This window comes from Erpetoichthys calabaricus, chromosome 12, assembly GCF_900747795.2.
Source record: "Erpetoichthys calabaricus chromosome 12, fErpCal1.3, whole genome shotgun sequence".
Lineage (NCBI taxonomy): Eukaryota > Metazoa > Chordata > Cladistia > Polypteriformes > Polypteridae > Erpetoichthys > Erpetoichthys calabaricus.
The window spans coordinates 142,228,337-142,243,590 of NC_041405.2; the positions used below are offsets into that span (position 1 = coordinate 142,228,337).

At 41.6% G+C, this 15,254-nt stretch overlaps 1 protein-coding gene across 3 annotated transcripts in view; it reads left to right on the forward strand.

Moving 5' to 3' along the window:
- The first annotated feature begins 5,569 nt into the window (after window positions 1-5,569).
- Window positions 5,570-15,254, forward strand: part of dot1l (DOT1-like histone H3K79 methyltransferase) — a 127,628-nt gene continuing 117,943 nt past the window's right edge. Inside the window, exon 1 of one of the 3 annotated variants that reach the window (XM_028816433.2) lies at window positions 5,570-5,998. In XM_028816433.2, the coding sequence (XP_028672266.2) occupies window positions 5,918-5,998 (81 nt within the window). In that variant the 5' untranslated portion in view covers window positions 5,570-5,917. The remainder of the gene's footprint in view (window positions 5,999-15,254) is intronic. The other 2 variants (XM_028816432.2, XM_028816435.2) reach the window with 2 other exon arrangements.

Below are 15,254 nucleotides of genomic sequence, written 5' to 3' on the forward strand. Positions count from 1 at the left end.
GCTCACGTCGATGGCTGAAGTAATCAGCATTGGGATTAGTGCCAGTAAGAATGTCTGCTTGTCTATCACAGCGGTTGTATTTGTCACAGAGGGATAGCAGTCAAGGCAGACAATGAAGCATTGTGCTCCTGGTCTGTTGCACAAAACATGGGATTGGGTGAAGTCATGTGACTTAAAGAGAGTGAATTGCAGATACCATCTCACATCATACAGCCAACACCGAGACCAGATCTTATGCTAGCTTTGGAGGCCAAGAAGCAGCTTATCCTAGTTGAGTTTAATGTTCCTTGGGAGGAGAGCACAGAGTAGGCCCAGGAATGAAAGAAGGCTGAATACCAGGAGCTGGGTGAAGGCTGCCAGAGGCAGGGGTGTCTGGAGGACAATGTGTTTGTTAGTAAAGGTGGGTTTCAGGGAGTTTGTAGGATCATCCCTGAATAGGGCCTTGGCATTACCGGAGTAACAAGGACAAGGACCACTAAGCGAAACATGGAGGCTGCAGAAAGAAGCCTCTAGATTGCATGCCACTTGGAGACAGTGTAAAGCTTGATCAACCACGTTCGCGTCACCTAGAGGACGGTGTGTGATAGATCAGTGATGATGTGTATAAGTGATTAACATATTAGAAAGTAGTGTCAAGCCATTACCATATAAAGTTGGGTTACAACACTGCACGTATTGGACATAAGCAGTCACTATTGGTTTCTCACACTAGGGGTACAACAGGTCAGTAGTCATAATCCAGTAGTTCTGCTAATACAAGTATTTTGGAGGATAAAAGACAGAACTCAGTATATCCACCACATTGGGATTATTAGCAACCAGTCGTCACCATCCTGATCTCAGACACGCGACTGTGGGGATTGTAAGTCCAAAGTCTCCATCTTGTTAGAATTCCACAACAGAGGTACTGAAGGTCAGCAGCTATGATCTTGAGTTGGCATACATACTGTGGGTAGTGGTGGTCAGTTTTCTTCCCATACCAGGAGTACTGAATGTCAGTAATCACAATCCTGAGTAGGACTAACATACCATACATTCTGAATTTGGTTATCATATTGCAGCACTCACAGCAGATTCTATTGTGAAATCAGAAACAACATCATGGGTATTAGAAGTCAGCAGTCACTATCCTTTTGGCTTCCTGCAACAAGGGTAATTAAAGGGCAAAGGTAGTTGGAGTAACACACTATGCATTTTGAAGGCTGTCTAAAATAATCCAATTATTTGCTACAACAGTGAGGCTATTGGAAGGCAGCAGCTAGGACCTTAACTAGGGATACAAAGCAGTGGTTATTAAGGGTCAATGATCACCATTCTGTTAGCTTCCCACATCAAGGATACTGAAGATCAGCAACCACTTATCAGGGTTGGGCTACCACATCAGGAGAAATAGAAATCAGTAGATAAATTACACTATCAAAAGCAGGTCAGCAGGCACATCTCAAATTTGCCAACCACAAAATAACAATCAAGTAGGGCTAAAAGAATGTGTTTTATTGAAGGTCAGCATTTACCATCCAACTAGGCTCCCTTAATAGGGGTACTAAAGGTCAGTGGCCAACATCCCAAGTTAAGCTATCAGTCTTGAGGGGTTGAAGTCAAGAAACTGTCGGATGTGACTTTGGTGTCCTGGATGATGAACTACCTGCTGGACAGACCACAGTTTGCGAGACTCAAGGACTGTGTTTCTGATATGGATGTAAGCGACACTAGAGCACCACAAGGAACAATTGTCCTCTTTTCCTTTCACTTTCTACACCTCTGACTACAAATATAACACCAGGTCATGTCTCTTGCAGAAATTAGCAGATGATTCTGCACTTACTGTATGGGGTATATGGATAAAGGGAATGAATCAGAGGAGAGGACTCAGGTGGAGAACTTTGTATGTTGGTGCAAAGAGAATTGTCTGCATCTTAACATCAGTAAAACCAAGGAACTGGTATTGATACCACCATCAAAACGACCCTGGTTCATGTCCCATGCCCTCACTTGGGGAGGGAGTGGTGGCTCGGTAGCTAAGGATCTGTGATGGTATCTGGAAGGTTGCCTGTTCAAGTCCCATTACTAACCTAAAGTATCCTACTCTGTTGTACCCTTGAGCAATTGCCCCAGGGGAGCTGTACAATGGCTGACCCTGCACTCTGACCCCCAAAGGATAACCCGAAAAGACAATTTCCCCTTGGGGGTTAATAAAGTATATCAAATCAAATAAAAAAAAATCAAATCAAACTAAAGGGCCTCTTTGACCAGTCACTATTCCAGGACTGGGTGTAGAGGCGGTGTACTCCCTTAAATACTTGGAAGTCCACATTAATGATAGATTGGACGGGTCTTGGAATATAGAGAACTATATAAGAAAAGTCAGAGCAGGCTCTTCTTCCTTAGGAGACCGTGTTCCTTTAATGTGTAATGTGACATCCTTCACATCTCCTACAACTCACTAACACTGAGGACTTTCAGCCAACAAATTATTCAGCAGAGGTGTGTGAAGAAACATGCCTGGGGCTCCTTTACACCAACAGTAACATGCCAGTATAATACCTCACTGTGACTGTGACCGGCAAGTCAGAAATTTTCTTTCTTTTTTAATTTTCTTACTTTTTAGTCATTCTGGTGTATGTTCAGACCATAGTGTGTGTGTACTGTATATACAGGGTGAGTCAAAATTATGTTAACACTAATTAATTATTTTTATCTCGACCACACCTTTCCAGGTTGATGGATAGGTTGTGGTGGACCATTGTCATGACCTCCACACTCCCCTGATTTGACACCCTGTGATTTCTTTATATGGGGTATGGTGAAGGAGCGCGTGTATAGCAGGAAAGTTCGTGATATCAACAACCTGAAGGACAGAATACGGACTGTGGTATCATTTATTCCCCGCAAAATGTGTGTCCGGGCTTTAAATGGTACTGCCGCTTGTTGTTTTTTGTGTGTTGAACATGATGGCAAACAGGGTGAGACATTCCTGTAAATCATCTTGCACATATGAAATATGTTTTGTGAATAAATTGTTTCTGCCATTCAAATCTTAACATAATTTTGACTCACCGTGTATACAGTATATTTATTTATCTACCTATTTATATGTTTTTATTTAAAGAACTTCTATAAAAAGCCAGATTTGCTCCGGGGACAAATAAAGTTCTACTGATTTTTAGTAAATAAAGTTCTACTGATTTTTAGTTGAATTAGTGTGGTAAATTGAAAGTTAGTGGTCACCACCATTTTCAGTTCCACACCACGATGTACTGAAAGGTCAATTAACACTACCTTGGACTATCACATTTTGGGGCATTAGAGGTTGGTAGGTAATATCCAGGTTATAGTTGCAACACCAGGACTTAATTTGTTGTGTGACACAGTTCTGACCTTGGCTACATCACAGGGGCCTTTGGCTGGTGTAGCTTGATTTGGGGTTCAGGTATACTTAGAGCAAATAACATTGACTATGAGAAGTCATTTGATAGCGTGGACAAGGAGATCCTCTAGAACAATGATTCTTAACCCTTTTTGAGTCACGGACCCCTTTAAGAATCTGATGAATGCTATGGGCCCCCCATAGAAATATTCACATAAACATGCATGTAATGAATATAATGTGCTTTATTTATCGAAATTGGATTGTCTCATGCATATATGACATACACAAAGTATTATTAAACTTTAAAGTAAACAGTCTAAAAAAAAACCTCCTTTTTTAATGCAAAAAGTAATGGCCACTCGTTATAATTATGAAATACAATCCTCTGTGCAAATTAAAACAGATCTACTACTACTATGTTTTCTACTACTATTACTACTACATCTACTCTAAATCAACAGTATTGGGCTGTATAGTGAACGTAAATGTTAATTTTTATCTGACACTCACAGACCCCCTGAAACCCATCCAAGGATCCTCTAGGGGTCCATGGACCCCAGGTTAAGAAACCCTGCTGTAGAAGCTGCTGAGATTCTATGGGGTGCCGGAAAAGATCACCAACATCATCCAGAACTGCTACCTGACACCTGCAAGGTGGTCTATGGTGGTCAACTCACCAATGACTTCCAAGTACAGAAAGGAGTATGGCAGGGTTGTTTGCGGTCACCTTTCTTGTTCCTGCTGGCAACAGACCAGGATATGAAGACACCCACAGTGTAAAGTGGAATGAAATCCATTGGATGTCCTGGACACAGCTGGATAACCTTGAAACTCAAAGATGATCTGGCCCTGTTCTCTCAAATCCAACAACAGATACAGGAAAAGACCAGTGTCATTGCAGACAACTCTCATTGCTCGCCTGGAACTTAACATCCAGAGAGGGAAGAGCAAGGTCCTCAAGGTCAGCTCTGTTAGTACACCCCCATCATGTTGGAAGGCGAAGCATTAGAAGAGGTGGAAAGCTTCCCTTACCATGGCAGCATCGTTGACAAGCACTGTGTGATGGACACCAATGTTAGAGTCAGGATCGGCTCCTGCTGAAGAATGTCTAGGTATTCAGGGACCTGTCCAAAAATTACCATGATCAGACTCTTCCATTCCATTATAAAGTCAGTCCTACTCTATTGGGTCGAAACATGGAAGACAACCACAACCACCACCAAAAAGGCCCACACGTTTATTAACACTTCTTTGAGAAGGATCCATCAGACTCACTGGCCTGATACTGCAAGTAATCAAGAACTACAGCAGTGAACAAGACAACAGAGGAAGAGATTCTGCAATGATGCTGAAGGTGGATAAGCCACATCTTCTAAATTCAGTCTCAAGCATCCCAAGGCAAGCCTCACATGGAATCCACAGGGAACGAGGAAAAGAGGCAGTCCAAGAAGTAAACTACATGTACTTGATGCACAATGACAACCTTTAAGAGGAATCTGGATGAGATACAGGCTTGATGGACTGAATGGTCTGCTCTTGTTTGTCAGATTTCTTTTGTTCAAAGAAACAACTGCTGCTGGCACCCACATCTGGGGACAATTGAAGAGACTGGCGCAAGACAGAGATGCCTGAAGAGCTGTTGTTGGTGGCCTAAGTGCAAGCAAGTATGTAAGTAAGTAAGAAAGACATGGTAGGGCCATTAGCCTTTTAATCAGATACGTTAACTGTTGAATTATAAAGGCATTGTCACCTGAGACTATACATAAAATGTCTCTGGAGGGCTCAGCTCCCTTCAAACTCTGACTTGCTGCTCTTTTAGTCCGCACAGTCAAAAATGCAACTCAAACTGCGTATTTGACACTGCTGCTCCCTGGGTCGAAGGTACGTCGTCCTAGCTCCGGTCCCTCCGTAACACATCCACAGGGGGATTTCTTTGAATGAGACGATCAGATTGACGTGATCTGACACTCATAAAATCCACGCCACTATTACTCACAGCTAATCAGTCGTGACGTGAAGGCGGACTTGTGGAAACCGTGACATTTTTCGAAACCCACGAAGCTCCCCACCCCCACCCCCTCTCTGCACGCTTGGCTTTGTCTGCAGGGAGGCATGGAGTCAAGGCGCCCCCGCGCTGAGCACATGGTACGTCCCGCCCATTGACCCTGACGGGCAAGTACCACCCGACTGTATCATAACAACGCAGCCGACCACCCTCTAGGAGAAGTGGAGAGCGGGATCTACAGAGTTCGACTAACGTTCAAGAAATCGACTTGTTTTTCAAAAACGAGCGCAGTGCTTGACGCGGTGTGGCCTGAAGCTTGGCTGCGCCCGTGGTCCCCCCTGGTACAGAGCATTGGTAGCTGCCGGGTTGTGCTCGTTTTTTGACGCCGGTTGAAGATGGCGGCGGCGCAGGAGGGTCGGAGCTGCTGTGACTGAGGATCCGTTCACCTCTGCCGCTTGGATTCTTCTTATTCTTAGGATTATTTATTTTATATATGTGCCTCCCAAGTGACTGAATTGTAGCTTGCTGTCCGAGGATTGGAGATGGGAGAGAAGCTGGAGCTACGCTTGAAGTCTCCGGCAGGAGCCGAGCCAGCCTCTTACCCCTGGCCGCTACCTGTCTATGTAAGTCCGGGGCAGGGAGGACGGGAGCGGGCACGTCTGGGGCATGAGCAAGGCGAGCAGGGTTGGCTAGGAAGGACCTACTTGACAGCATTCACGGGTGGCACTGAACCAAGTTTAAGAATGGCAGCAGTTTTTATAAAATGAGGGTTGGAGCAGGGGTAAGTGGCATTGATCGGGAGTGCGAGTGGGACAGACGCTATTAAGGGTGTAGACGAAACAACAGTGAAGTTCTAGAAGGGTTAGCAGATGTGGTTTGTCATTAGGAGTAGGGTTTAAAGAAGTGAAATTTGAATGAGACCGAAGGCATGGAATACAAGATCGAAGATACAGGTGTCATAAACAGGGATAAGATCTGGGGCAACTGGCATAGTTTGATACAAGGAGCAATAGCTGTTGGCTTATTAACTACATTAGGACCCCAGGCAGAGGGTAAGAGAATGTGTAGAAATAGGCCCTTAGAGGGGAGAATTGAGGACCGAGAGGGTAAAATGGAAGTTGGGGTCAGTAGGTGCTGAAACCGAGACGGGTCAGTGCCAGGGAGGGCAATAACTGAGCAAGAGGATGGTGGTCTCTCAGAATTAGGATTAGAATCGGAGCAGCCCTTTCGGGGTGCGAGTAGAGACTGAGTGAAGAGGCAATAGGGTAGCAGCAAGGGATGATGAATTGATTGGGGTAAGTCAAACAAACAGAACACACGGAATAAGAATAACAGCAGTGGCAGAGAGTGCTAGTGGGGTAATGACAGGGCCATGTGGCACAGGACTGGGTAACGAGTGTGGAAAGCTGGTATGGAAGGTAATGATGCATATGTAATGATGGGACAGGCCGAGTTTAGCTGGTAAAGAATAAGTTTAAGATTTGGTGCCAGTGAGGTACTATGACAATAGAAAATGAAGAAAGAACAGATCTGCCTGAGCACAAAACAAAAGTAACATTAATGTTAGGTAGTCGAAAATAAATGTAGTTGAAAGGTATTTTTGGTCCAAAGCAGTGGAATAAAGCCAGCTGCATACAGTTGTTTTCAAGTAAAATAATAAAGATGAAAAGGGGGGGGGAATTTTAGAGGCATTTGTTTGAAAATGTGATTAAAAGCAGGACTTTTGAGCCTCAAGCAAAACTAATAATATATATTATTAAGTACAGGTTAATGGGTGAGAGGCAAGAGCAACTAAAGCTTTTTTTTTTAGAATGAGGATAAGTTTAGGGGTAACGGATAAACTGGTTTACTGGGAATTAAATGCACAGAGGTCAGTAGTTGCCTTCTTTGTTTTTTTGCTTTGCTCAGGAATGAACATGCTTAAAGATGACTGTTATTCTGTTCAGGTGTTGCAGCAAAATTGTTGCGGTAAGAGAGGCAGGTATTAGAGAAAGCCAATTTTGAAGCACAATGATAGGCAGTTGCAAACGGCACATAACCTGGGGAAGTGAACATATAAAAAAAACAGGATAGCTGGCACAGTGTGAGGATAAGACCAGAGGCAGTTAATAACTAATGAGGTGATAGATGAAGTGGGACATACAGGGATAAGGGACAGGACAGCTGTCAGAAAATATAAATGAAAGTGGAGAACAGCACCACAAGGAGACAATGTAAGGAAAAGGCGAGGCAGGGCACAGTGAGTAGAAATCGGGACACTTTTATGTTACTAGCATTAAAATTCTGCTTAGGGTGGTGGCACAATGGCAAATTATGTGCTGTGGAGATTGCTTTCAAATGAATTCAGCACCATGGGTTCAGTGCGCCCAGATGTTATGCATACGGAGTGTGCACATTTTCCCTCCACCTTCATTTAAGAATGTTCTGTTAGAGCTGGTTTGGATTCTGTAAATGGTAAGATTGCTTACACTGACCTGTTGGGGTCTGAATTGACTTACTGCTGTCAGAGTAGCAGTTGTGTGAGTTGTGCTGCCTGCGAATGATCTGTCTGTTGTATGAGAGTTTGAAGAAAGTTAAGTCCTCCTGGATTCAGCCAGTGTGTCTGGAGAGTGTTTCTGGTAAAAATGTGCATTGCGCGGCTTAAGATGCAGTCCTCCCGCTGTTTCAGTTTGTTTGAATCTAAACCGCCAGTGTTGTGCCAGGTGCGTCACTGGCACCTTGTAGTTTCCAAGTGAGGAGGCAAGAGTGGGAGGGATGGAAAAGAGACTCAAGAGTGCTGCCCTCCACATGCAGGAAGCTATTGGCTACAGGGCTGTGCCAAGAAGCTAGTGAGGCACTGTCAGAGCTCAGGAAAAAGCTTTTTTTTTTCTTGTCATTGTGTTTGGGATCTAAACAGGGAGAGAGAATGGATCTGCTGCAGCATGGACAGAGAATAATTTATTATAATGGGATTGGTTGTTGGGGTTGGGTAAGAGGTTTTAATCAGAGAGATGAAAAGAAACAGCTGTTGAGAAAACAACCTCCTTCTGTGCGGTAGGGTTAATGGGATGTACTGCCACAGCTGCTGCTTCTGCTTGATTGGCCGGGCACAGAGTTGCAACTGAATGTATTGTGATGTGCTATACTATTTATATAATATACAACCATGTCATATAATATAGCATTTTAGCATGTTATCCATCCCTCCACGGATTTTCTATGCCACTCATCCAGTTCATGATCGTAGCCACCCTGTGAGATGACATGGGATAAACAGAAAATTAAGCACTTTTTTATGCATCTTCTTTTATAGTATATACTTGTTCACAATATATATTCGGTTTAAGATTTATTAGTGATTCAAGTTTGGCTGTTATGAGTCAGTGTTCAATGTGATGGACTGACAACTCCTCTGCAATTGGTTTCTCCCTTGGCTGATCTTGCCAGGATAGACATCAGCACTTAGACTTCAGCTCCCCACAGCACAAAAGTCTAAAAGGAGAATTTTAGAATATGTGTATATAAAAAGTATACATTTAATTCAATAACTGGAGTGAAGGTGTATACAAAAATTCATAGTCTAGTACATTTCACAGTACAATACCCTAAAAGATGAAGATCAGTGAGTATTGCGCTAAATCAAAACACCTATGAAGTGTGATCACCTTCCTTTTAATGGTTCTATGGAGTCAGAGCTTGTCATGCCAATAATAAGATGGATGGATATACTTGCCTCTATATCTATAGTTTATTTATTTATAGTTTTATATTGTTACTTCTGTTACATGTACAGAGTAGGGTGAAATTCTTACATACAGTATATTGATCAATATAAAACAGACTGACACTCTTCAACACCCTGATTTATGAGTATAACTACCTTGAAATTGCTACATTCATAAACTGAAGTATAGCAATTAAATTAGGCACTACTTTTAATCAAAGTCAATACTGCAGGGATAGTATTTGGAATTAAAAGTGTCTGGAAATAGAGTTTCTTGGTATGCATTTTCAATACTGTATGTGTTCAGGAGTAGTGCCTATTAAATGACAGTTTGTGGTTTTGCTTCTGATTTTTTTTTTTTTTTTTTGAAAAGTGTACCAGTGTGTCTTTCATTTACAGAGGGATCGTATTCCTTAGCCTCTAGTCAATAGTCAAACTTATGTATTTTGATGTAATACTGCATTATTCCTGTTGAGCATCGGTAAGGCACTATATAAATGTACTAGGCATCCACTGCGGTTTTGCCTGTGTTTTAGTGAAACAGGACAGTGAGGAGGGCCCCGCCCAGCTCTCTATTCCTGACATCACGCTTCCTCCTCCCCTCGGCCCGCAGCCTCTGTCTCGGATTAGCACAAATATATCGCTCCTGCAACCAAACTATGATTCTTAGCACAATGAGAGAAGTCGCAAAACAACTGGAATGTTCAAGCAAATTATAGAAAAAAGCCAGATCTAAATCTGTTAAGTAGTTCTCTCGTGAAAAGCGAACAGACATACAAACGGGTCTAAAAAACTATATAAGAAATTTCGCGCTTGGACCAAGAAATTTTTAAAACTGTTTCTTAGCAAACACCTATGGGCCAAGGGTAGCCTACATTCCAAATTTCAAGTCCCAAGTCCTCATGGTTCGGAAGATTTCGTGATGAGTGAGTCAGTGGTATTTGGCTTTTATTTATATAATATATATAATATATGTGGTGGCGCAGTGGGTAGCGCTGCTGCCTTGTAGTTAGGATACCCGAGTTCGCTTCCTGGGTCCTCCCTGCGTGGAGTTTGCATGTTCTCCCTGTTTCTGCGTGGGTTTCCTCCGGGTACTCTGGTTTCCTCCCACAGTCGAAAGACATGGAGGTTAGGTCGATTGGCGATTCTAACTTGGCCCTAGTGTGTGCTTGGTGTGTGTGTGTGTGTCCTGCGGTGGGTTGGCGCCCTGCCTGGGATTGGTTCCTGCCTTGCGCCCTGTGTTGGCTGGGATTGGCTCCAGCAGACCCCCGTGACCCTGTGTTTGAATTCAGTGGGTATATATATATATATATATATATATATATATATATATATATATATATATATAGATATATATATATATATAGATATATATATATATATATATATAGATATATATATATATAGATATAGATATATATATATATAGATATAGATATATATATAGATATATATAGATATAGATATATATATATATATATATATAGATAGATATATATATATATATATATATATATATATATATATATATATATATATATAGATATAGATATATAGATATAGATATAGATATATATATATATATATATATATATAGATATAGATATGGTTGTGCAAACAGGTTAAAAAACTTACCTGTATACAGAGACTGCTGTTGTGCTTGCACTTTGGAGTAACATGTAAGAAGTGCTGAAAGTGTTTTTTGTGGCTATTACATGCATCTTGTTTAAAGTTGAGTTCACATAAGTGTCGAGCTGTTTTAAAGTAAAGTATACAGTTTGTGTGTATTCATGTGAACAAGGCTGAAACTAAGACCTGTGCAGAGTATCCAATTCTGAGTCCTGAGGGCTGCAAGTTTCCTGTGTGCAGATGATGAATGGCCTCATATCCTCTTTAGACTGTAGTCTTTGAAGATGACCTCTAAATTTGAGGTAGTGGTTCTTTGTCAATATGCTGTGTGCAAGTGAGAAATTCATTGCATTGTGTGACACTGGTGGTGAAGCAACACCCAAATACTTGGAGGCTGCTTTCAGTTTAATGCTCAGTATATGTCCCCATAACCCGCTGGAGGGTGCGGGTAAAAAAGAATGAAGTGTAAGGATTAAACGAGCTTCACCTTCAGGATGAGGAGCTTTATTGTTGAGGTGTAAATGCCATAAGGATGTCTTCTGTGCGCACCTTGGGAGTTGTACCATGAACAGTCTATTAGGAGGGACAGTCCCGACACCGGAGTATTATAATTGCTGCTGATCTGAGAGCACCTAGTAGTTCTCTAAAAGGAGCAGGAGACTTTCTGGGTAAAGCAGAGTCCGAACTGTCATGCCACTGACCTGAATGCCATTTTCTGTAGGATCAGTACATAGTGAGGACTGGAACTTGTGTGAATGACCAGTATATACATTTTTTGCAAAAATTGCCATCTAGTATGCAGAGTAGTTAGACATACCCTACCTGTCAAAAATTTTAGAACCCCTCAGTTTTTCCAGTTTTTCTTCAAATTTAATCATTAGAAATGCAATGAATGTCATAGAATGGTGAAAAAGTAAGCAGTAAACTCCCAGAGGGTTAAATTTAAAGTTTGGGTTATGAAAAACTGAATAAAAGGAAATTTGAGAATACTACAAATGGGCCATCTCCAGAGAACAACTATTAGGTTACAACCTACAGGAGTTCTGCAGCAATCAAAGTAAATTAGGCCTTGCAATTTGAAGCAAATTATTTGCACAGGTGACCCAACTTCTTTTGATTAGTTAAAAAATATCTGTCTTAAAACACAGTCTGAACAGACCATTACTACACCCTATACAACCTATAAACTTGTAAATTCCATAGATAATGGCAAGAAAACAGATTAACAAATGAAATGGGACAGAGCATAATTACCCTTTGAAGTACAGGCCTTTAATTTAGAGAAACTGCAAAAAAAAATAATCAAAGTGCCAGTGAGTAAGGTTGTGTCCAATGCAATCCAAAGGCAATTGGAAACTGGAAGAAACTCACATAGGAAGAGATCTCGCAGAGCCAAAGTCACAAGCCAATCAGAAGACAGGTTTCTGTGGGTCACCAGCTTGCACGTTAGGCGCCACATTGCACAACAGCTTGATAGTGCTGGAAAAAATTAATTCTCAGTTTCTACTGTGATGAGGAGACATTGTGCTACAGGTTTGATAGGGTTAGTGGCAGTAAGAAAACCATTCCAGAAGGACAAAATAGGGCATTGAAATACTGGCTGTGGACTATTGCAGGCTGGGAGAAAGTCTTATGAACTGATGAATTAAAATCTGAAATCTTTGGTTCATCTGGGTGTTTGTACGCCATCGAGTTAGTGAAAGGATGTGTGACACCAACTTTTAAACATGGAGGAGGAAGTGTGATGGTCTGGGGTTCTTTTGTTGGAGGCAGAATTGGTCACTTGCACAGAGTGGCTGGCATTCTGAATCAAAAGGATTACCACAGTTTGGCTGTTTTGTCAAGAAAAGGTAGCAACTTTGATGAATCAAAAATGTACATAAAATTTTGTACATTTAATGATTTCCTGACTTATTTTTTACTTGCTATTGTTCTATGTATTGATTTCACAAAACATTAAAACACTAAACTGTGTGGATTTCTATCTAAAACTGGAAAAAAAAAACCGGAGGTCTTCTAAAAACTTTCCCTGGTAGTGTACAAATATCCACTATTTAATTTGGCATACAAACTAGTATATTGAATTAGGAAAGTATGGAATTAAGAAATACCAGCAAGCCAACGATTCTCGAAAGAATCGCAAATCCAAGAATGGCAATCAGTTTCTGTTCCCTCCGATCTTTGGATGGATGAAATATCATGGAGGGTGGGTGCGTCCGGGGAAATGTCATTTAATTAAATAAGCATATCTGTACTAAAGCGGTTTCGTTTTGTGGAGCCGCGATTCCTTTGCCTCTGCTGACACTGACTGCTGGCACAGTGGATTACAGCAAGTTTAGTTTACAGGTTGTGTTGTTTGGGTGCCACCCACTGACTCTGGGAAGCCGCTGGGTTTGACTCTGTGCCGCTGAGGGGCTGTGCGCATGCGCCTCGGTGCGTCCTGCGTCCAGAATGAAAAGTGTTGGAGGGTGGAGGCATCCTGGTAAAGGTGTCATTGAATTATAAATATTTGTACTAACATTAACCAATTTATTTAAACAAAAATGGAATTGTAATTGTCACATCATGTAAGTCCAAAATGTCTTTGAGTTGTTGTACTTAAAATCAATGTCCACGCGTTGGAATTTAGGTTGGTTGGTTCCGTCAGGACGTAAATGCATGACAATATCGCGGTGAAACGGAGGCTCACCGTCTTTACTTTGAAACACAATTGCCACTTCATTAACGATGGGAACATTGTATTATCTCGGATCTTGTTCTTTGTCCTATATTAGCACTAAGGCAATTTTAGTTGGTGCTACACCGTCCGCCTGTGCTTTTGTATTGGCTTCTTTTTCAACATCATGTAGCATCTTTATAGAGTTTGCTAATGGGTGATTGTTTATGACTTCAGCTACATTTCTCATTATGAGCTCTGTGCATTGCTTGTTTTCAGGAAGGTTCATTTGTTGATAAACTGCATCATCTAGATCTAACACGTATATTTGGGCAAATTTGCGTTGGTGATTTGGCTCAGGGTGTACTGTTCCAATCCGATGCAATATTTGTCCACACACGCGAAAGCAGTATGGGCCATTCCCAGGTGGTGGTTTGATATTTACCCCAGTAGATGCAAAAGCAAATGAACTATTGTAGGATCTAATGCATTCCATAAAGCTTTTACTTTCGGGTACATTGTTAGTCAAAAGCATACGTAGATATTCAGGATATTCATCCAAAGCAGGCAGCTTAACTTGACCTTTTTGACAACAACGTGTAAACTCATCAGTTGTACTGCCAGTTTTTTCTTCAAGGAAGTTAAGTGAATGACAATGACTGCAAATGACAGTCATTAATTCCAATGAATTTTCATGAACAGTGGACTCATTATAGAATACGTTCTCAGCTAACTGGCGGAATTGTTCAGCGTCTGTCCGTCATTCCTGTCTTTGTCTTTGTTGGAATACTGAACGACTTTGTAGCCCTTGTGCAGTTTCTTTTTGGATCCGTGCCTCTCTTGCATGTAGTGTTTCAGAAACGCGTTGTAGGTGCCTTCGTTCATGGTTTTCATCCGTACGGGCTCGGTTTTGTATTTGTAACTGTTGAGCTCTTTGTTTTTGTAGCCGTGAGTCCTTTGCGTTTGTTGTTTCAGAGGCGCGTTGTAGGCGCCTTCATTCATTGTTTTTATCCATACGGGCTCGTTTTTGTATTTCCATTACTTGAGGTGTTTCGTTTTGGAGCCGTGAGTTCTTTGCTTCTGGTGTTTGTGAAGCGCGTTGTAGGAGCCTCCGTTTATTGTTTTTATCCATGCGGTCTCATTTTTGTTTCTCTGTTACTGAATGACCGTTATGTGATCAGACTGCTGGCACAGTGGATTAGAGCAAGTTTAGTTTATAGGTTGTGTTGTTTGGGCACCACCTACTGACTCTGGGAAGCCGCTGCGTTTGACTCTGGGGCGCGTTGTAGGAGCCTCCGTTTATTGTTTTTATCCATGCGGTCTATGCCACACAGACTGCTGGCACAGTGGATTAGAGCAAGTTTAGTTTACAGGTTGTGTTGTTTGGGCCTATGCCACATAGACTGCTGGCACAGTGGATTAGAGCAAGTTTAGTTTACAGGTTGTGTTGTTTGGGCACCACCTACTGACTCTGGGAAGCCGCTGCGTTTGACTCTGGGGCGCCACGGCGCAGTGCGCATGCGCTTCGGTGCGTCCGCCGTGCATAAATTAAACTGTGGTTTAGTAATATAGATAGCTGACTGAGTGATGATGGATATTTATTAGTCATAGTGCTTATAGATATTTAAACCCATTGCAGACCCTTGTAGTTTGTGGCTTTTTTTACTGTATTGCAACCTATAAGACCATAGAGACACGAGCAGTGTCTTTCTTGGGTTTTTAAGTCCTTTAAAATGTCAAATAATTTATTTCAGCAAAAGCTAATGTTCATCTGTTCAGGTAATGATAAGACAGTTTTTTTTTCTTCATATACTTTAAACCTCAGATAGTGGCATGAGTAATTTCTCTATGAAGATTACACATTCACTCTTTCTCTATGTGTGTTTTTTCT